Source organism: Scyliorhinus canicula, chromosome 14, assembly GCF_902713615.1.
Source record: "Scyliorhinus canicula chromosome 14, sScyCan1.1, whole genome shotgun sequence".
In the NCBI taxonomy this organism is placed as follows: domain Eukaryota; kingdom Metazoa; phylum Chordata; class Chondrichthyes; order Carcharhiniformes; family Scyliorhinidae; genus Scyliorhinus; species Scyliorhinus canicula.
Window position 1 is genome coordinate 74,762,551 of NC_052159.1, and position 22,510 is coordinate 74,785,060.

Sequence of the window (22,510 nt, forward strand, 5' to 3'; positions counted from 1 at the left end):
ATACATTAGTTTCTCATTTATCTCGACAAGGAAGCAAATAAAAGTTCTTATTTTACCTGAGGCTGCATCTGCAGTGCTCTCCAGTGAGTGAAACACAAAGCCAAATTCTATAGTGGAGAAAACAAGACCACATGTACATTTAAATTGTGTTGCTCATCCCTGGAGACTGTAAATTATTGCTAAAGTTAGGCAATATAAACTGTAATATCCAGCAAGCATTTATTTAAGTCATTAATATTACCTCTGCACTGTTATTGTCCCATTCTTCAAAATAGTCTTGGAAGTGATATGGAGATCCTGCCAATGGGGACAAATAAGTGTGACAGATGCAAATGGAAAAAGAACACACATTAAAAATAAATATAACATTCACAGATAGGAGCATGGCAAGTGAATAGGGAAGTAGTGTGTAACCAAGTTAGTAAACAAAAATATTAGAGATAAAATTACAACAGGCAGTTTCTAACTAAGTTTCCCTATGATTTTTCATCAGTATTCTTGTGGATGAAGCCAGGAAAAGGTGACGTGTTGTACTGGATTCCCATCTACTTTAGCATCTACCCTAAATGAGAAGACACATTTCAATGAAATAGTAATGAATTAAGATATCAGATATCGCATCTTCCGTTATTGCTAACGAATTTACGCTGAGTTCCAATTGCACCTTTATAAATGGCTGCCCAGCATTGCAAAAAAGCAGAAGTGGGTTGAAAAAGTCTAGCAGGCGTTCACAAAAAGTTTGTTTCTCAACTGATTTTGATCAATACCTGAAATTATGCTGCATCCTCTGCAAGCATCATTCTTTTTAAAAAAGAGACTCAGATGAGATCTGTGGTGCCCACTCTTCAGTCGGATGATATATCCTGACACTCTGGCCAGCTATATAATTTCCCTCATGTTCCAGCACCTCCTAGTCACTCATGCTTTGTGCATCAGTTTGCATTTTCTCATCTTGCACACACTAATGTTCCTTGGATGGTCAGTAAATTGTGATTATATGAAAATCGAGGAAATCCAGTAATTGGGAATGTGTTCTCCTGGTTGTATGTTTCAAAAGGGATATTTTTAAGAAAAGGGGAGCTGTGCAGTGGTAGAGATATTTATAGAACTAGTGCTTTTGATAGTTGATAAGCCCAGCAACACTGTATAAACAGATGTTTACTCAAGGCAAGTTGGTTATCATAGAATCTACATTATGTGCCCATTGAGGTCTATCAAGTCTGCCCCGGCCCTTGGAAAAGAGTACCTACTCTTTGGCCCATGCCTCCACCCCATCCCCATAACCCCACCTAACCAGTTGGACACTAAGGGGCAATTTAGCATGGCCATTCCACCTAACCTGCACTTTTTTGAACTGTGGGAGGAAACCGGATTAGCCGGAGGAAACCCATGCAGACACAGGGAGAATGTGCAAACTACATGTGGCGCTAACAATTATACTCAACGCAGAGAGACTAGTACAATAGAGGCTTTATTGCTGTACGATGTTGTCCCTCCATCTGCAACAGTAGACTAAGGGTCTGAGCAGCTCTCATACATTTATACATAAGCTCCCTGTGGGCGGGGATAGCCGGCAGGGGCTGACCGGACGAACCTGTATTACAGGTACAGGCATACATCCCCCTACTGCAGTACACATAACTACAGTGGTTATCTCACCACATTCACCCCCTGTAAAAAATGAGTCCGGCGGGGGTGACATGTAACTCTAATACAAAGGATGCTATTTACAAGAGGGTCCAACAAGGAAAATCAAGAGTCCATCCGGTTAGCAGGTTACAGGTTGAGCCGAATCGGTGGTCGGACGTTCCGCTGTGATCGGCGTAGCTGTGGTGGTGACGTCGGCACAGGCGGTGATGGCAACGATGGTGCAGGTGCTGGCGGTGTTGGCTGCTGGCGGGATGACTCCGAGAGCAAGCCGAAATCTTCCGTGTCCTCCAGGGTGGGCAGGGGGATGAGGGATGGACCTGATGGGGACGAATAGGGGGGCGCTGGGGTTGGCGCAGGAAGGGGTGTGGGCATGGGATCGGCACCTGAGGGAGCCAGGTCCCGGAGCGAGACTGTGTCCTGGCGGCCGTCGGGGAACTCCACGTAGGCATACTGAGGGTTGGCGTGGAGAAGGCGTACTTTGTCCACCAGGGGTTCCGCCTTGTGGTGCCGTACATGCCTACGGAGAAGGACTAGGCCCGGAGTCGTGAGCCACATCGGGAGCGACACCCCGGATGTGGACTTCCTAGGGAAGGCAAAAACACGTTCATGGGGTGTACTGTTAGTTGCGGTGCACAGTAGTGATCGAATGGAATGGAGCGCGTCAGGGAGGACCTGCTGCCAGCGAGCGGCTGGGAGGTTTCTGGACCGTAGGGCCAGCTGGACGGCCCTCCATACCGTCCCGTTCTCCCTCTCTACCTGCCCGTTACCCCGGGGGTTGTAGCTGGTCGTCCTGCTGGAGGCGATACCCCTGCTGAGCAGGAATTGACGCAGCTCATCGCTCATGAATGAGGATCCCTGTCACTGTGAATATAGTCGGGGAAACCAAACAGGGCAAAAATGGAATCCAGGGCCTTGATGACGGTGGCAGACGTCATATCTGGGCATGGGATGGCAAAGGGGAACCTAGAAAATTCATCGACCACACTAAGGATGTAGGTGTTGCGGTCGGTGGAGGGAAGGGGTCCTTTGAAGTCCACGCTGAGGCGTTCAAAGGGGCAGGACGCTTTCACCAGGCGCGCGCGATCTGGCCGGTAGAAGTGCGGCTTGCACTCCGCACAGATCTGGCAGTCATGGGTGACTGTCCGTACTTCCTCGACGGAGTAGGGCAGATTGCGGGCTTTGATTAGATGGTACAAGCGAGTGACCCCCGGATGGCAAAGGCTGTTGTGCAAGGCACGGAGCTGGTTCACTTGTGCACTGGCACATGTACCTCGGGAGAGGGCGTCTGGGGGCTCGTTGAGCTTGCCGGGGCGATACAAGATCTCGTAGTTAAAGGTGGAGAGCTCGATTCTCCACCGCAAGATTTTGTCATTCTTGATCTTGCCCCGCTGCGTGTTGTTGAACATGAAGGCTACCGACCGTTGGTCAGTGAGGAGAGTGAATCTCCTGCCGGCCAGGTAATGCCTCCAGTGCCGCACCGCTTCAACGATTGCCTGGGCTTCCTTTTCGACAGGGGAATGCCGAATTTCGGAGGCGTGGAGGGTGCGTGAAAAGAATGCCACGGGTCTGCCGGCCTGATTCAGCGTGGTGGCAAGGGCGACATCTGAAGCGTCGCTCTCTAGTTGGAAAGGCAGAGTCTCGTCTACGTCGTGCATCCCCGCCCTGGATATGTCAGATCGAATGCAGGCGAAGGCCTGTTGTGCCTCGGCCGAGAGGGGAAAATGTGTGGACTGGATAAGTGGCCGGGCCTTGTCTGCGTATTGCGGGACCCACTGGGCGTAATAAGAGAAAAACCCAAGGCAGCGTTTGAGGGCCTTGGGCAGTGGGGAATTGGGAGCTCCATGAGGGGGCGCATGCGGTCGGGATCGGGCCCCAGTAGTCCGTTTTGGACTACGTAGCCAAGGATGGCTAAGCGGTCTGTGCGGAACACGCATTTCTCCTTGTTGTACGTGAGATTAAGGAGAGATGCGGTGTGGAGGAATTTATAAAGGTTGGCATCATGGTCCTGCTGGTCATGGCCGCAGATGGTGACATTGTCGAGGTACGGGAAGGTGGCCTGCAATCCGTACCGGTCAACCATTCGGTCCATTTCTCGCTGAAAGACCGAGACCCCATTCGTGACGCCGAAGGGAACCCTCAGAAATTGGTACAGACGACCGTCCGCCTCGAAGGCAGTGTAGGGATGGTCCGATTTACGGATAGGGAGCTGGTGGTAGGCGGATTTCAGGTCAATAGTAGAGAAGACCCGGTACTGTGCAATCTGATTGACCATATCAGAAATGCGGGGGAGGGGGTATGCGTCGAGCTGCGTGTACCGGTTGATGGTCTGGCTGTAGTCCACGACCATCCTGTGCTTCTCCCCGGTCTTAACCACTACCACCTGGGCTCTCCAAGGGCTGTTGCTGGCCTCGATGATACCCTCCCGAAGCAACCGCTGGACTTCGGACCTGATGAAGGCCTTGTCCTGGGTGCTGTACCGTCTGCTCCTGGTGGCGACGGGCTTGCAATCCACAGTCAGATTGGCAAAGAGGGAGGGAGGCTCGACCTTGAGGGTCGCGAGGCCGCAAACGGTGAGGGGAGGTAGGGGTCCACCGAATTTGAGGGTGAGGCTCTGGAGATTGCACTGGAAATCCAGGCCTAGTAAGAGTGAAGTGCAGAGGTCGGGGAGAATGTACAGACGGAAACGGTCGAATTCCACACCCTGTACAGTGAGTTTAACCAGGCAGAAACCCCGGATCGGGACAGAGTGGGAACCGGAGGCAAGGGAGATCTGCCGGTCGGCGGGATGGATCGCAAGGGAATAGTGTCCGGGTGGACGAAGCTCTCGGTGCTCCCGGAGTCGATGAGGCAGGAGGTCACATGGCCGTTGACCAGCACCGATGTGGAAGAGGGTGCCAGGTTGCGAGGACGGGACTGGTCGAGCGTAACGGAGGCGAGCAGTGGTTGGTCGGCGGTTGAGTCAGATGAGTCCGACGAGGAGCGGTAGCGACCCGTGTCCCGTGATGGCGGCCCCTGGAGACGCGATGGCGGCATCCGCAGTACCTGTGGGTAAAATAGCGGCGTCCATGGAGCGCACGTTATGGGGTCGGAACAAAATGGCGGTGCCCATGGAACGCCATTGGCTGTGGTGGATGAAGATGGCGGCGCCATGGGGCGCACGTGGCGGCAAAAGATGGCGGCGCCCACTGATCGCACGTGGGGTCGGGGGAAGCGGACGGCGGGGCCCATTGAGGGAGCGGCTGAGGCGTGGGGACCGGCGGCACGATAGCGGCGACCGTCCGGGACTGACACACCGCTGCAAAGTGGCCTTTCTTGCCACAAGCTTTGCAGGTCGCTGTGCGGGCCGGGCAGCGTTGGCGAGGGTGCTTCTGTTGGCCGCAGAAGTAACAGTGGGGACCCCCAGGGGGTGCGGTGCGGCGGGCAGCGCAGGCATAGTGCGCATGGGCGGCTGCTGGGGGGGCCGTTTGCGGGGTCCACGAGGGGTAGGACGGGTGGGCCGAGTGGCTAGCGGAGTAAGTGTGCGCACTACGGGAGGCAGCCGTCATGGAGAGCGCCAGGGCCTTTGCGGCCGCGAGGTCGGGGGCGACCCCTTCCAGCAGTCGTTGCCGGATGGGGTCCGATGCAATGCCTGTAACGAAGGCATCGCGCATGAGTAAATCAGAATGTTCCGTGGCTGTGAGGGCCCGGCAGTCGCACTCTCGTACCAGAGGTATAAGGGCCCTCCAGAAGTCCTCAATCGACTCACCCGGCTGCTGGACGCGAGTAGAAAGTTGATGCCTCGCAAACAGGGTGTTCGCCGATGGTGCATAGTTCTCCTTGAGCAGTTCCATAGCTGCGGTGTAGTCGGTCGCATCTCGAATGAGCGGAAAGACGCTGGAGCTAAGTCTGGAGTACAGGAGTTGCTTTTTCTGAGCCTCCGTCGGGGGAGGGTCTGCTGAAGAGATGCAGGCCTCGAAGACTGCGAGCCAGTGATCAAAGTCTTTTCTGGCGTAAGGCGAATGCGGATCCAGCTGCAGACGGTCAGGCTTGACTCTGATGTCCATGGTGACTGGGAAATCGTACAGCAATAAATTGTGGCGCTAACAATTATACTCAAAGCCGAGAGACTAGTACAATAGAGGCTTTATTGCTGAACGATGTTGTCCCTCCATCTGCAACAGTAGACTAAGGGTCTGAGCAGCTCTCATACATTTATATATAAGCTCCCTGTGGGCGGAGCTAGCCGGCAGGGGCTGACCGGAGGAACCTGTATTACAGGTACAGGCATACATCCCCCTACTGCAGTACACATAACTACAGTGGTTATCTCACCACACTACACAGTCACCCAAAGCCGGAATTGAACCCGGGTCCCTGGAGCTGTGAGGAAGCAGTGCTAACCACTGTGCCACAATGGAGAACAGAATGTCAAGGATTTGAGTAAAGGTGTGAGAATTTCAAAGAAGGAAATGAGGTTTAAACTTCACACTTACATCCTAAAATGTGGGCACCCAAAATGAAGGTAAGTAAGAGTGACTTCTAAGGAGATTAGTTCAGATAATAGAAAATTAAAAGGGAAAAGGGTACATCAGGAAACTTTCAACCCATGCCAGTTAGCTGTTTTGAGAACTTAACCCACAACAGGAACAGCTTTTGAAACAACCAGTTGTTTTGACCTTCGTGAGGATTTTTATGTTTGGCATCCCACCGTCAGTCTGGGGTGACTCCTGGTGATTGTGGGAGAACTTTTCCTGAAGAGACACGCGTGGTGGGAGGGGGTGTGTGAAGGAAGGGTTGGGGGCCACATGGAGAGTTGGGGGGTGGATGCTTGCATGGGGCTGGAAAGGTCTCAGGGAAGGGTGAGTATTGGTGTCCAATCACCTGGTGTAGATCATTGACCATTTTCCGGCACTGGAGGCCAGTCCTCCTGGTCACACTTCACAGTGTGCGATGAAGTACTGTCAGCACCAATGCCAGAAGAACCTAGTACTTCTTCCCCCACTGTTTCTTCCATAGGAGGACATCCAGAGGAATAAAAACAGGAGAATTCTATGCTATAGGACAGAGCCCAGATGGCACTATCAGTAGGAATGGCATGAAGATTTTATGATACTGGTTGTGGACTGTTAATGCAAAGAGAGAGAGAGAGAGAGACAGAAGAGAATGCCATTGTGCACCTCCACTGAGCAACTACCCTCCTGCTTTCCTCTCTGCCTTCCTCAATCATTTTCCTTTTTAGGAGCTCCAATAGCGGTGCCAGGTATTCAGCGAGATGATACAGAGTTGGAAGTCCACCAACTGTCACCAATCTTTGTTTATAGAAAGAAAAAACTTAGACAGCAATTTTCTTATTATCAGGATGTCCCAAAGCAATTCAAAGTTTGCAGCCAGATTGCACATAACCAGGTTCTGCAAACAGCAATGCGATAATAGTTATTTGATTCATGCCTCAGGTAATGGTAGATGTCTAAATGTCCAATACGACTGGCAGTTGCACATTCATTCCGCTTTAGAAGTGTGCCGCCTGCCATATTGGATCAGAATCCTCTTGGTATCCAATGCAATTAAAAGGACCGTCAAAAGGGATTTATGCCAGTGGTTAAATCACAGGACCAATAATCCAGAGATGTAGTTTCTGCGAACAAGAGTTCAAATCCATGTGATGGAATTTAAATTAAATTAATAATCTGGAATTGAAAAGGTAGCCTCAGTGATGGTGATTACTCTAAAAACCCATCTAATTGACTAATGTCCTTCAGGGAAGGAATTTTCCCGTTCTTACCTGGTCTAGCTTACAAATGGGGCGGGATTCTCCGAGCCCGCGCCGGGTCAGAGAATCCACGAGTGGCCGCACGAATCCCGTCACGCTGTTCCGGCGCCGGGACGCGATTCTCCAGAGAGCCGAGAATCGGCGGCATTGGCGATGGCGCTGTCGGCGTGGCACCAGTCGGGGGCAGCTCTACGCGGCCCCCCTGCCGATTCTCAGCCCGGGATGCCATACTAAAAAAAACCAGAGTCCCGCCGGCGCGGTTCTAACCTCGTCTTACCTGGCGGGAATGGATTCGGGGGCGGCCTGGTTGGGGGGGGGGCTCCGCTGTGGCCTGGCCCGTGATCGGGGCCTACCGATCGGCGGGCCTCTAGACTTGGGGCCTCCTTTGTTCCGCACGGCCACTGTAGCCCTACGCCATGTTGCGTCGGGGCCAGCGCAGAGAAGGGTGCCACCGTGCATGTGCGGAAATCACAGCAATCCCACTGCGCATGAGTGCGTTGGCGCCGGCCCCCCTCCGCAAGCGCAGACCTGCGGCGCCCTCTGACGCTGGCATCGGCAGCTGGAGCGGCGTGGGTCACTCCAGTGCCATGCTGGCCCCCTGTAGGGATCACAATTACTGCTCCTGAGGCCATGTTGACGCCTTCGGGAAACATGACGGCGTTTACGATGGCGTCAACACTTAGCCTCAGGATCAGAGAATCCCGCCCATGATTCCAAACCCACAACAATGTGGGTGGCACAGTAGCACAGTGGTTAGTACTGTTGCTTTGCAGCTCTAGGGTTCCAGGTTCGATTCCCAGCTTGCGTGACTGGCTGTGCGGAGTCTGCACGTTCTCCCAGTGTCTGCATGGGTTTCCTCTGGGTGCTCTGCATTCCTCCCGCAGTCCAAAGATGTGCAGTTTAGGTGGATTAGCCATGCTAAATTGCCCTGAAGTGTCCTGTGATGAACGGTTACTGTACCCTTATCATGTCGGTGATGCCCCTTTAAAACCGGGCTTGGAACCCTTGGGGGCTCTGCCTCCGGCTCTGCCCACCAGGAAGTCGTAGATAAGGGGCCGCCCTGTAGGCGGCACCCAGTCAGCACCCGTCTCGGCAACAGGCTAGTTCTCTGCTTAGGAAGCCTTCTTTTACCGTTCTACTCTTTTGTGTCGTTATTGAGGGTACCACAATTTAATAAGCAGAACTATGTTAGGATGGACACAGATCTCAAGCCAGAGAAGCTCAACTTGGAAGCACGGACACCGGAGGCAAAATACATTTTTTAAGTACTGGCTCCGCTGCTTCGAGGCCTACTTGGAATCCTCAGAGACTCCCGTCCCAGGGCCACGTAAGCTGCGCCTACTCCACGCCTGGTGAGTCACAGAATCTCCGCCATGACCGAGAAGGCGACTACTTACGGCGAGGTGGTCGAGGTCCTACGCAAGCGTTTCGTCAAACCCATAAACAAGGTACATGTCTGGCATCTGCTCTCTACCTCCGGCAGCGCTCAGGATAGAAACGCTAGACAAGTTCATGGAAAAGCTCACCACGCTCGCCAGGAACTGCAATCATCAGGATGTGACGGCGGAAGTTCACATGAACCTGCACATCCGAGACGCATTCGGAACCGGCATCCGTTCCACCTATATCAGGCAAGGACTCCTCAAAAATGGAGCTAAAGACTTCCAGGACACGGTAACGCTCGCCATCTTGCTGGAAGTGGCCCGCCACAACCTAGGCACGTACCCCACAGACCCTGCGAGCCCCCTCGGACTTCCCCAGACTTGGCCACACTACGGGCCTGCGCTGAGCGGCGACCCGCCCAGGCCGGGGGTACACCGTGCTATTGCTATGGGCAGGGCTAGCACCCATGTCCACGCTACCCAGCCCACTCCGCCATCTGCAGCGACTGCGGTAAGAAGGGGCATTTTATGAGGGTCTGCCTGGCCAGGCCCAGGGCCCAGAAACAAAAAGATCACCAGGCCTGGAAATCAGGCTCACAGGCCCGCAGGCCTCGCAATGCGGCTGCGCACCGACAGAACACGCCCCTTTCTGACGCATCATCGGCCTCGTGCGAGTCATGGGGGTGGCCATCTTCTGGACCCGGCACGTGTGACCGACGGTGGCGGCCATTTTGTGAATCTGATTCAGCTGAGGACTCGGACTACCCGCAACTGGGAGCGATCACCCTTGACCAAACGCGGCCAAAGCACCTGGAGAATTCTATGATGCATGTCTAGATAAATGGGCACGACACTCCCTGCCTCTTCGACTTCGGGAGCACGGAGAGTTTTATCCACCCAGAAATGGTGAGGCGCTGCTCCTTGCGCACCTATCCACGTTCCAAACCATAGCCCTTGCCTCCGGGTCCCACTCGGTCCAAATCAAGGGGTATTATATTGCAGATCTCTCGATCCAGGGGGCCGAATACACCTGTTTCAAACACTATATCCTCCCTCACCTCTGCGCCCACCTGCTGCTCGGTCTGGATTTCCAATGCAGCCACCGAAGCCTGACACTGAAGTTCGGCGGACCCTTGCTCCCCCCTCACGGTATGCAGCCTTGCGACACTGAAAGTCACACCCTCCTCTCTGTTCACGAACTTCACCCCCGACTGTAAGCCCGTCGCCTCCAGGAACCGGCGGTACAGTGCCCAAGACATGACTTTTATCAAGTCAGAGGTCCAGCGTTTACAGGGAGAGGTGGTCATCGAGGCTAGCAACTGCCCCTGGAGAGCAGAAGTGGTGGTAGTATGGTCCAGGGAAAAGAAACGGATGTTCGTGGACTACAGCCAGACCATAAACCGCTTCACGCAACTCGATGCGTACCCTCTTCCCCGCATAGCAGAGATGGTCAATCAGATCACTCAATATCGTGTATTCTCCACTGTCGACCTCAAATCCGCCTACCACCAGCTCCCTATCCGACCGAAAGACCGCCCCTATACTGCCTTCGAAGCAGCCGGCCAGCTCTTCCACTTCCTCAGGGTCCCCTTCGGCATCATAAATGGGATCTCCATCTTCCAGAGGGCGATGGAGCAGTACGGCTTGCGGGCTACATACCCGTACTTGGACAACGTCACCATCTGCGGCCATGATCAGCAGGATCATGACGCAAACCTCGAAAAGTTCCTCCAGACCACCCGAGCCCTCAACCTGGCCTACAAGGAAAAATGCGTTTTCCACAAAACCCGACTAGCCATCCTTGGCTATGTTGTGGAAAATGGGGTCCTAGGTCCCGACCCCGACCGCATGCACCCGACAGTTTGGAAGGCTGTCCTTCTAGCCCTACGGTCGAGACGTCTCCCAACCACCCGCTGGCAGGAGGTCCTACCCGATGTCCTCCACTCCATTAGGCCGCTCCTCTGCACGGCCACGAATGAGACCCCTCACAACCGCTTGTTGTCTTCCCCAGGAAGTCCACCTCCGGGATCTCGCTTCCACCTTGGCTGACGACTCCGGGACCTGTTCTTCTCTGGAGGCACGCGAGGAGCTATAAAACGGACGCCCTGGTCGAGAGGGTTGACTACTACATGCAACCCCCGATACGCCTAAGTCGAGCAACCCGACGGCAGGCAAGACACGGTTTCTCTCCGGGATCTGGCACCTGCTGGTTCCCCCACTACAGATCCCCCCCCCCCCCCCCCCCACTTATGGTGTCCCTGCGGGACCTAACACCCACTGATGACCCCCCTGGTCCCCCTCTCCGTCGGTAGACACAGACCGCGCCCCCTCCCCCCCCACTCCAGGCCGCCGCTGGCACCGCTACCCCCTGCGCCCCGAAACCTCTCCCGACCTGAAATCGCAGCAATCCCACTGCGCATGCATGCGATGGCGCCAGCCCCACTGCGCAAGCGCAGACCTGCGGCGCCATCTAACGCTGGCATCGCCAGCTGGAGCAGCGTAGGTCGCTCCAGTGTCATGCTGGCCCCCTGTAGGGATCACAATTGCTGCTCCTGAGGCCATGTTGACACCGTCGGGAAACATGACGGTGTTTACGACGGCATCAACACTCTTCCTCAGGATCAGAGAATCCCGCCCAGATTCCAAATCCACAACAATGTGGGTGGCACGGTAGCACAGTGGTTAGTACTGTTGCTTTGCAGCTCTAAGGTCCCAGGTTTGATTCCCAGCTTGGGTGACTGGCTGTGCGGAGTCTGCACGCTCTCCCAGTGTCTGCATGGGTTTCCTCTGGGTGCTCCGCATTCCTCCCGCAGTCCAAAGATGCGCAGTACAGGTAGATTGCCCATGCTAATTTGCCCTTAAGTGTCCAAAAAGGTTGGGTGGGATTACTGGGTTACAGGGACAGGATGGAGGTGTGGGCTGAAGTAGAGTGCTCTTTCCAAGGGTTGGTGCAGACTCAATGGGCTGAATGGCCTCATTCTGCACAGTAGATTCTATGTGCTTGATTCACTGTAATTCGCTATTGCATTCACTACTCACACCAAATAAATTATGATGTTAATGGGCAGCAAGGGGCCTGAAGGAATTCTATTTAAAGTGTTCATCTGCTCCATACAAAGTAAACTGCTGGTTTGTTCGCCTTGGCTACTGATTTAACTTATTGGATCTTTTTTGTCTTTGTATCTGCATTCAACAACTGAATTTTGTGCTGGGACTGGGCTACATTGTCGGTCTTAAAATAACATTATTACAGTCAAGAGTCTGGACTAGTAAATCTGTATTTTGGGCAGATTAAGTGAAAAGGTGAAGAAGGTAGTGCAGCCTGGAGGACAGGAAGGATTAGAGCACTTCATGCGAGTCCATACACACAATGAGTCTTCAGGGAATAGTTCTCAAACCTCAACGTCACCCAAGCACAATGTGTGCAATCTTCACTTCAGCGAGGAGGCTGTCATCTACTGAAACCAGAACTCGAGCCTCAAACCAGGGCATGGACAATACTGCCAATGACTCACCACAGCTCAGCAAACCAGGAGGAACATCAACATTCCATACCCAATAGGCAGAGCAAGGCATCATTAGGTTATGGACACACAGCAGGCTTCTCTGGGATAAAACTGTCATACAATAGCTCCACCCTGCTTGGCATGCTTCCCTTCCCCACCTTGGAATATATTCAATAGAAATAGATTCCACTGCTTGAATGTCCAACCTGTTTATGACCACCGTAACAATTGCAGTGAGATCATTGAACTTCTTCTAGCATGATGTGGAGATGCCGGCGTTGGATTGGGTTGGATACAGTAAGAAGTCTTACAACACCAGGTTATACTCACCCGAAGGAGCTGCGCTCCGAAAGCTAGTGACTCCAAACAAACCTGTTGGACTTTAACCTGGTGTTGCAAGAGTTCTTCCAGCATTGCAGAATGTCCTGGGTTCATATGTTCCTGACATTCTGTGATCTCCGTATTCCCATCACAACAGATAGCTGGAGGCCTTCTTGCCTCCTATCAGCAAAATATGCCATGGACGTCAAGGGATACAAACCAGGAACCTTGTAACTGTTTTGATGCATCAGGTATTGATCCAATTCCATAAATGCTTTTTTGCTATGTGCAGTAAGAATTCATCTCCCCTTTAAGAGGTGCTGGCTGCCTATCAGTAAATTGATAGATACCCAATATTTGACACCCATTCCCAACATACCCTTGAAAGGGATGCTGTTAAATGGAAAGTATGTACTTAAAATGATAAAGCAGCATGAATCAATAAAGATCAATCATATTCAGGTCAATACGAATAGGTGCATACATCTCCAATAAGGCAGCATCTGCTCAGTACTTCACCAAATTGTCAGCCTGGATTACTTGTACAAATTTTGAATAAGTCCTGAATTCACAACCTCCTGACTTGAGATGAGTACAACCAAAGCTGACAAACAATTGGCCAAAGTGGATGTTAAATGGGCTATATTGCCGAAGGGAAAAAAGCTAAATTAGCTTCTGTAGCCATAACTTGCAATACAAATTCACCAGCCAGGTGAATTTCCACAGGATGCTTCCTGTTCATCCTCTGTAACCAATGGAAAGACTGGAAACCCTGGAAAAAAGTTAAATGACATTTTGATCACATGACCAGTCATGAGCTCCATATATTAATGTTTTGATTAGCAGGGGTATATTTTTCTCACTTGATAATTTTAGTATAAGAGTAGAGGCGTAAAATGGTGAAGACTGCTTCATATTCAAGCCTATATTTTATTTAATTAAAATAATTAAAGGAAAATGATTGACCATTTATATCAAGCAATGTCAACGGTGCAAATTATTGAAAAACTCAATTGGAGGGCAGAATTATTTTTCCAAGGGCAGTGTCTCCGCTACACCAAAACACATATAATTTCCTTGTTTGTATCTTATACCTTTGGTAAATATTGCTCCACTTATATACAACTTACTTGCCCCATTGCTGGTGCCCAAAGGTTAAATGTAGAAATGGTGTTAATGAAGTGTGACTAGTGTCTGTATTATTGATCAGACAATAAAACACTTGTGGAAAATGGCAGCCCCACAGCGACTGAAGTGTTTTCTAAATCTCGTCAATGTTGTAATGTAAAAAGAAGATGGCATCTAATTTGTGCACAGCAAGTTCCACAAACATCATGTGATAACAGCCAGATCAGCTGTTTTTGTTATGTTGATTAAGGGATAAATATTGGCCGGGACACTGGGAATAGCTTACTTGTTCTTATTGGAAATAGTGCTGTGGGGTTGTTTCTATCCACTGGAGAATTAATAATAATAATAATAATAATTGCTTATTGTCACAAGTAGGCTTCAATGAAGTTACTGTGAAAAGCCCCTAGTTGCCACATTCCGCCGCCTGTTCGGGAGGCCGGTACGGGAATTGAACCCGCGCTGCTGGTGTTGTTCTGCAATACAAGCCAGCTGTTTAGCCCACTGTGCTAAACCAGTCCTAAAGTAGATGGTGCCTCAGTTTATGGTATATGAAAGACAAACTTTTGATGTTATGCTGTGGTAAAATGCATAAGAATGTTAATACCTGACTTCCGATGATGGCGGGCAGGAGGCAGCCGCGCATTGGAGGGCTCCCATTCGGGAACGGCATCGTTAAGGGGTAACGCCCGGTCCTAAGGGCAGCGGAGGAAGCAAAAGTCGGGAGACAGCACAGGGAGGGGAAATGTTGAAGATCAACAAAAAAACGACCATGAAAAAAGCGGCTGAAAGTCCGTCGGGGAGTGGAATGATCACCGTGGTGTCAGTAAAGAAAATGGAGGCTGGAGCACCAGGGGAGGCCCCATTGTTTACGGCTGAAGAAATAACTAAGGTGATGGCCGTGGAAGTCGAAAGGCAGTTTACAAAACACTTGGAGGCAGTGAGGAAGGAGATGGGGGCGGTTTTGAAAGCGCAGGTGGAGGCAATTACCCCAGTGAGGACGGCGGTGGTGAGCGCAGTGGCGGAGGGGCGGGAGCAAGGCGAGGTGCTGAGGAAGTGGAAGAGACATTATCAGTGGAAGAGACAGCAGCACATGATCAACTTACCTCGATGGGGAATGATGTGACCATCAATTCACAGGACACGTGGTTGGAAGTGAACAGTGGTTTTAATAGTCTTACAACTGAGCCTGCCTGCGACGAGATGAACTGGCAGCAGGCTCACAACTGCAGATCTTTATACTTCCAGTTAGTGGGAGGAGCCATGGGCGGAACCATGGACGGAGCCAAGGGTGGAGCCCAGTACAAACTCCTCATCTCCCCCTATGGGCAGAGCCGCGCAACTGCTTGTATACCGAGCTTACAGAGACACAGCACATACAATATAACACAGTGTGAATTACTAGGATTGTGATTCACCACATTCACCCCCTGTACAAAAATCAAGTCCAGCGGGGGTGATTGGTTTACAAATTGAGTCGGTCCGGCGGTCGAGTCGTCCTCTGCGATCTACGAAGCACCGGGGTTGTAGCCTCTTCTGGTGGCTGGGTGGTGGCGATCAGCGAGGGTACCATGGCGGACTCCGGGGGTGATTCGTTCCGAGCTTCGTACCCGACTGGTTCGAGCGGTGGCGGGGAGCGCCGGAAATCCATAGGCGCGGGGGGCGCGTTGCACAGGCAGTGAACCTGCAGGCGTGGGGGCGCCGGGCGCGGGGGGTTGGATGGGGTGTAGTGTGAGGGGCGCCTTGGTGGTAGTGGTGTCGGAGTTGGATCCTGCAGGCGCCAGGTCCCGGAGGGAAACAGTGTCCTGACGGCCGTCAGGGTATTCAATGAACGCGTATTGGGGGTTCAAGTGGAGTAGGAGCACTCTCTCCACGAGTGGATCAGTTTTGTGGGTCCAGACGTGATTCCGGAGGAGAACCGGGCCCGGTGTCTTCAACCATGCTGGGAGCGAAACCCCCGTGGTAGTTCCCCGGAAAAAACAAATAGCCGCTCGCGAGGGGTCTGATTGGTGGCAGTACATAGGAGGGACCTAATAGCATGGAGCGCGCCGGGAGCTTCCTAGACCAGAGGGTCAGGAGGACGGTCTTCCAGACCGTCGCGTTCTCCCTCTCCACCTGCCCGTTCCCCCTGGGGTTGTAGCTGGTAGTCCTGCTCGAGGCAATGCCCTTGTCGAGAAGGTACTGACGCAGCTCGTCGCTCATAAAGGACGAACCCCTGTCGCTGTGTACATAGCTGGGGAAACCAAACAGAGTGAAGACACTGTGCAGAGCTCTGATGACTGTGTGGGAGGTCATATCGGGGCACGGGATAGCAAAGGGGAAGCGGGAGAACTTGTCTATGACGTTTAGGAAGTACACATTCCGATTGGTTGAGGGGAGTGGCCCTTTGAAATCGATGCTCAGGCGTTCAAAGGGCCGGGAGGCCTTTACCAGGTGGGCCCTGTCTGGTCTATAGAAGTGCGGTTTACACTCCGCACAGATCGGGCAATCCCTGGTGATGGCTTTTACCTCCTCGGTGGAGAAAGGCAGATTTCGGGCTTTGACGTAGTGGGCGAGCCGGGTGACCCCCGGGTGGCAGAGGTCATTGTGGATAGCTTTCAGGCGGTCGTCTTGCGCGCTGGCGCACGTGCCGCGGTACAGGGCATCTGGGGGCTCGTTGAGCTTCCCCGGTCGGTACATGATATCGTACTTGTAGGTGGAGAGTTCGATCCTCCACCGTAGGATCTTATCGTTTTTAATTTTGCCCCTTTGAGTTGTCAAACATAAAGGAAACCGATCTTTGGTCGGTGATGAGGGTGAACCTCCTACCTGCGAGGTAGTGCCTCCAGTGACGTATAGCTTCCACGATGGCTTGTGCTTCCTTTTCGACGGAGGAGTGTCGAAGTTCCGAAGTGGAGAGGGTTCGGGAGAAAAAGGCGACTGGTCTCCCTGCCTGATTTAGGGTGGCTGCGAGAGTGACCTCTGAGGCGTCGCTCTCAACCTGGAAAGGGACGGATTCATCCACCGCCCGCATGGCCGATTTGGCGATGTCCTCCTTGATGCAGGTGAAGGCCTAGTGAGCCTCATCTGATAGAGGAAAGAGTGTGGCCTTAAATAGAGGGTGGGCTTTGTCCGCATATTGAGGGACCCACTGGGCATAATATGAGAAAAACCCCAGGCACCTTTTGAGGGCCCTGGGACAATGAGGGAGAGAGAGTCCAGGTCGGGGCCCAGGACTCCGTTTTCCACGACATAGCCGAGGATAGCTAGCCTGGCCGTGCGGAAAACGCATTTCTCCGTGTTATAAGTGAGGTTGAGTTTCTGGGCAGTCTGGAGAAATCGATGGAGGTTACCATCGTGGTCCTGCTGATCATAGCCGCAGATGGTGACGTTGTCCAAGTACGGAAACTTGGTCCGCAGCCCGTACTGGTCCACCATTCGGTCCATTGCTCGTTGGAACACAGACCCCATTCGTGATGCCAAAGGGAACCTGTAGGAAGTGGAAGAGGCGGCCGTCGGCCTCGAACGCCGTGTAGTGGCGGTCCTCCGGGCGGATTGGGAGCTGGTGGTATGCAGACTTCAGATCCACCGTGGAGAAGACTTTATAATGGGCGATCTGATTCACCATGTCTGCAATCCTGGGGAGGGGGTATGCATCGAGGAGCGTGAACCGATTAATGGTTTGGCTATAGTCCACTACCATTCGGAATTTTTCCCCGGTCTTGACGACCACCACCTGAGCTCTCCAGGGGCTATTACTGCCTCTATGATCCCCTCATGTAGGAGCCTATGGACCTCGGTTCTGATAAACATCCTGTCCTCCAGGCTGTATCGCCTGCTGAGAGTGGCTACGGGTTTGCAGTCCGGCGTGAGATTGGCAAAGAGTGGAGGGGGGGTCGATTTTTAGCGTAGCGAGGCTGCAGATAGTGAGTGGGGGCAAGGGCCCGCCGAAGCTGAGTGTGAGGCTTTTGAGGTTGCACTGGAAGTCGAGTCCCAGTAAGAGTGGGGCGCAGAGTTCGGGGAGTACGTATAGCTAGACGTTCGGGTAGCTAGTGCCCTGGATCGTTAGGGTCGCGGTGGTGCACCCTTGGAGGTGAACGGAGTGTGAGCCCGAAGCGAGGGAGATAGTTTGCCATGCAGGGAAAATAGGGAGTGAACAGCGTCTTATCAGATCTGGGTGTACGAAGCTCAGTGCTCCCGGAGTCAAAGAGGCACAGTGTCCTGTACCCGTTGATTTTAACGGTCATCATTGAGTTGCGGAGGTGTTTCGGACGCGACTGGTCCAACGTGACCGTGCTGAGTTGCGGGTAGTCGGCGGCTCGATCAGCTGTGCTGGAGTTTCCCCGTGATGACTGTCCTCTGAGTTCGTAGTCTTTGAGATCGGTTTCAGAGTTTGAAGAGGATGGATCCCAAGATGGCCGCCCCCGTGGATCGCACGTGGCGGGCGGCGAGGAAGATGGCGCCCAAGATGGCGGCCCCATGAGTCGCACGTGGTGGGGGGTTGCCAAGATGGCGGCCCCCATGAGTCGCACGTGTCGGGTGGGGGCAGAGTCGGAGTACAGGCCGCAGCATTTCGGGGCCTACAGGCCTGTGAGTTTTGGAAATGAGTGCTCTGGGCTGCGGGAGAGTTTGGAGAGGGGGATTTCTTCGGCAGGCAGACCCGGGCATAGTGTTCTTTGCGACCGCAGCTGCTGCAGGTCACGTTGCAGGCCGGGCAGTACTGCCATGGGTGCTAGGGCTGTCCACAAAAATGGCACACTGGGGCTGCATAGTGGGTGGGTGGCCGCGCAGCGCAGGCCTGGGGCAGTCGCTGGTCAGGGGCCCAGGATGGGGTCGCTTAGTCCGCGGGGAACGAGGCGAGGCTGCGAAACGAGACCTCCATGGCAGTAGCCAACTCTACAGTGTCCTCCAAGTTCTGGGCCCCTTTTCCAAGCAACCGCTGGCGCACATAGTTTGGCCTGAGCCCTGCCACGTACACATCTCTGACAGTGAGCTCCATATGCTGTCCGGCTGATACAGCTTGGTAATTACAGTCCCGAGCTAAAGCTTTTAAATCCCGCAGGAATTCATCCAACGACTCCGCGGGGCGCTGGCGGCGGGTCGTAAAAATATGGCGCGCGTAGACCTCGTTGATGGGCCTCACGTACATTCAATCTAGCATGGCTAGGGCCTCCGTATACGAGGTAATACTGTTAAGTTGAGTAGAGATACAGTGGCTCACCCTTGCGTGCAGTAGGCTGAGTTTCTGCTCCTCTGTAGATTCTGATGTGCTTGATTCAGCCAGGTAGGCCTTGAAACATCTGAGCCAGTGTAGAAAGATTTATTTCGCCTCTGCAGCCTGCGGGTCGAGTTCTAGTCGATCAGGTTTGAGGGCTGATTCCATCGTCGCTTTCTTCAAGTTTCCTAAGACTATTAAATTGATGTGACCATCAATTCACAGGACACGTGGTTGGAAATGAACAGTGGTTTTAATAGTCTTACAACTGAGCCTGCCTGCGATGAGATGAACTGCAGCAGGCTCACAACTGCAGATCTTTATACTTCCAGTTAGTGGGAGGAGCCATGGGCGGAGCCATGGGCGAAGCCAAGGGTGGAGCCCAGTACAAACTCCTCATCTCCCCCTATGGGCAGAGCCGCGCAACTGCTCATATACCGAGCTTACAGAGACACAACACATACAATATAACACAGTGTGAATTACTAGGATTGTGATTCACCACAGTGAAGGAGATGCGGAAGGTGATAGAGATCAACAAGGATCTGCGAGGCAAAATGAAAGACCTAGAAAACAGATCCAGGCGACAGAATTTGAGGATTGTGGGGCTGCCCGAAGGAGTGGAAGGCCCGAGGCTGACTGAGTAATTTGCCACGATTTTGGCGAAACTATTGGGGGAGGGGGAGGATCCGTCCCTATATGAGCTAGATCGGGCTCATCGGTCGTGGAGGCCTGAACCAAAGGCCAGTGAGCCGCCAAGAGCAGTGACTCTGTGCTTCCGTAGGTACAGTGTAAAGGAGAAGGTCCTGTGCTGGGCTAATCAGAAGCGGGTGGTGCAGTGGGCTGGAGCTGGTATACATGTATACCAGGACTTTACGGTGGAGCTGGCGAGAAGGCGGGCTGCCTTCAACCTGGCGAAGAGGGCACTGTACATTAGCAAGGTGTGGTGCGGCATTGTATATCCAGCGAAACTGAGGGTGACCTACAAGTTCAAGGACTTTTATTTTGGGTCGGCGGAAGCAGTGGAGGAGTTTGCGAAGGCAGAAGGACTGTGGCAGAATTGAGAAATGGTCATGTACCGATGTAGCCTCATGACTGTATTTTTTCTTTTTTTTTGTTTCACTGCGTGCTGGTGTATGGGCTATAGGAGCCAACGTTGTATATATTTGGACAAGGGTAGAAATGGGACTTTCAGTCGTAATGAGGGTTCTTTGGGGTGCGGGTGTGTATGTGGGGTTTGTGTGCTAAAGGGGACTTCTGGGTTTTTCCTGGGGCCGGGCAAGGTAGAAAGAGACCCGGGCGGGGGCCTCCACGCTGGCCGGTTTAAGCCGGCCAGTGAACGGGGGTGAGTTGGGGGGGGGGGGGGGGCTGCGGCCATTGGAGCCTGGCAGAACAGGGTCCGAAGGGTCTAGCTGGGGTGGAAAGTTGGGGGGAAGAATTTTGAAGGAAAATGTGAAAATGGAGAATAAAAACATTTTTTAAAAAAGAATGTTAATACCTTGGTCCGAAATATGTCTCTGCAGTGAAAACTCCCATTTTGGCCTTCTGCTTGAAGTGCAGAATTTTTCAAAACTAACTTCTGGGTTTGTGGTGATCGTAGTGGTGATCGTAGATTTGACTAGATGCAATACAACTGAGCAAACACTAGAGGGAGTACGGGAGAGCTATAAATACACCGGGACAGAAAGTGAGGACACACTTCACGGAAGGCAGAACTCGTAGCAGGACACAGACACACAAGCAGGCAGCATTTGAGGTAGCTGTAAGTTAAGCTCTGAAGAGAGAACAAATTCACAATAAAGCATCTTCTCCACATTTGAGACTACGAGCTTTATTAAGACACGAGGAACAACACAGGGTTGTGGGCTTTGCTGGTTAGGCCAGTATTTATTGCCCATCCCTGGTTGTTCTTGAGAAAGTGGTGGTGATTTACCTTCTTGGACCTCTGCAGTCCATCTGTAGTCTAGGTACACCCACAGTGCTGTTAGGGAGGAACTTCCAGGATTTTGACCCAGTGACTGTGAAAGAATTTCCAAGTCAGGATTGTGAGTGGTTTGGAGGGGAACCTCCAGGTGATGGTGTTCCCAGATATCTGCTGCCCTTGTACTTCTATGTGCTGCCTAAAAACCTTGGTGAGTTCCTGCAGATGAATGTGTAAGGAATCCTACCCGTTATCCCAACAGTGCAATTTAAAGACCAATATTTGTATTCGCCCACCAGGAACAAATATTGTCCACTCTGGAAAGAGCAATATTGTGTGTGGATTATTATGGACACTATGATGTTTATCACCAAACAGTTATTAAATTAGAAGAGCTTGAGAATATATTTAACATTTTTGATATCACTTAGTATCCAGTCAACTTTAAAATAGTAAGAATGTATTTAAAATGAGTGTATTGAGACTTTCATATAGAGGATTCGTCACATTTGTGATTTGAGATTAGATGAATTACTCGCATCACACCATATCCTAAAAGCAGATGAAATGAACACCTGGGCAGTTTTCATGGCTGGCAAAGCTTCCACTCTTGCTAATATTAAAAACATTGCTGCAATCATTTTTATCTGAGCGGTAATGTCCATGACTATCGATTATTAACGAATCCACAAATTAAGCCAGTTTTGCAAATCAGAGTCCTGCAAAAAACGGAACTATCCGACCGTGTTTTGAACTTTGAACGGCATAGACCTTGAACGGAACCAAATCAGAAACATAATACCATAAAGGATTACATATAATCGCTAAAATTCCGAACGAAGCCATTCAGCCCATCGCTCCTGCACATGGTCCGATGAAGTTACAAACCTTAAATCTAATTTTAACCACAAAATCGCTGATCAACCCCCCCCCCCCCCCCCCCCCCATTTTATAAATATTGAATAACTATCGTTGATTTAAACCATCCAAACTGTTGTAGTGATAACACTGACATATTTCCACGAAACAACGAAGTCTAAAATGGCAAAGTTACACGCAAGAGTAAATAACACGTTATCCACACACAATTTGAATTAACTTACAGCCAAGGTATGACATTTTTCCATTCTAAAATAAGTTTAACTTTATTGCGAAACATTTGTACTTTAAGACCATTGAAAAAGGACTGGTCCACATTTTCCATGCATTTTTATCAACTTAATTGTATTATTTTACAACTTACACACCTGAACTTAAAGGCAGACAGCAGAAAACCAGGAAAAGATGAATTTGAGAGTCGCTCCTCATGCTGATTTTGCCTGGTGCTCTCCGGATTGCATTTGTAGGGCGGTCGTTGAGCATGGTATCACACACACACAGTGCTTGCAATGAATCTGGAAACTCACCGAGCAGATGTGAGAAATCCTCCATTTATAGCCTTTTCTGTTCCTGTGTGCGAAGATGTCCAATCAGCGCTCAGCAGGTATCCCAACAGCCGCGTAAAGAAAGTGACACGGCTTTCTTAGTTAGAAAGCAATATGCCCGCTGATCACACTCCAACCATTCTTTAAAAAGTTAATAAGGTTTGCAAAAACTACTTCTTTATGACACAGAAGGGAGTTTAATTAAATGTTACACAAAATTACAGATTCGAGTCAC

General features: G+C 51.7%; 1 protein-coding gene across 1 annotated transcript in view; it reads right to left on the reverse strand.

Annotated features, from left to right (window-relative positions):
- LOC119977693 (neuromedin-S-like) overlaps positions 1–22,240 on the reverse strand; it is a 47,346-nt gene extending 25,106 nt beyond the window's left edge. Inside the window, exons 1-3 of the mRNA XM_038818874.1 lie at positions 22,099–22,240; positions 242–297; positions 57–107 (exon numbers count right to left, since the gene is read on the reverse strand). Coding sequence (XP_038674802.1) covers positions 57–107; positions 242–297; positions 22,099–22,213 — 222 coding nt within the window. The 5' untranslated portion in view covers positions 22,214–22,240. The remainder of the gene's footprint in view (positions 1–56; positions 108–241; positions 298–22,098) is intronic.
- Between the last annotated feature and the right edge of the window lie 270 nt (positions 22,241–22,510).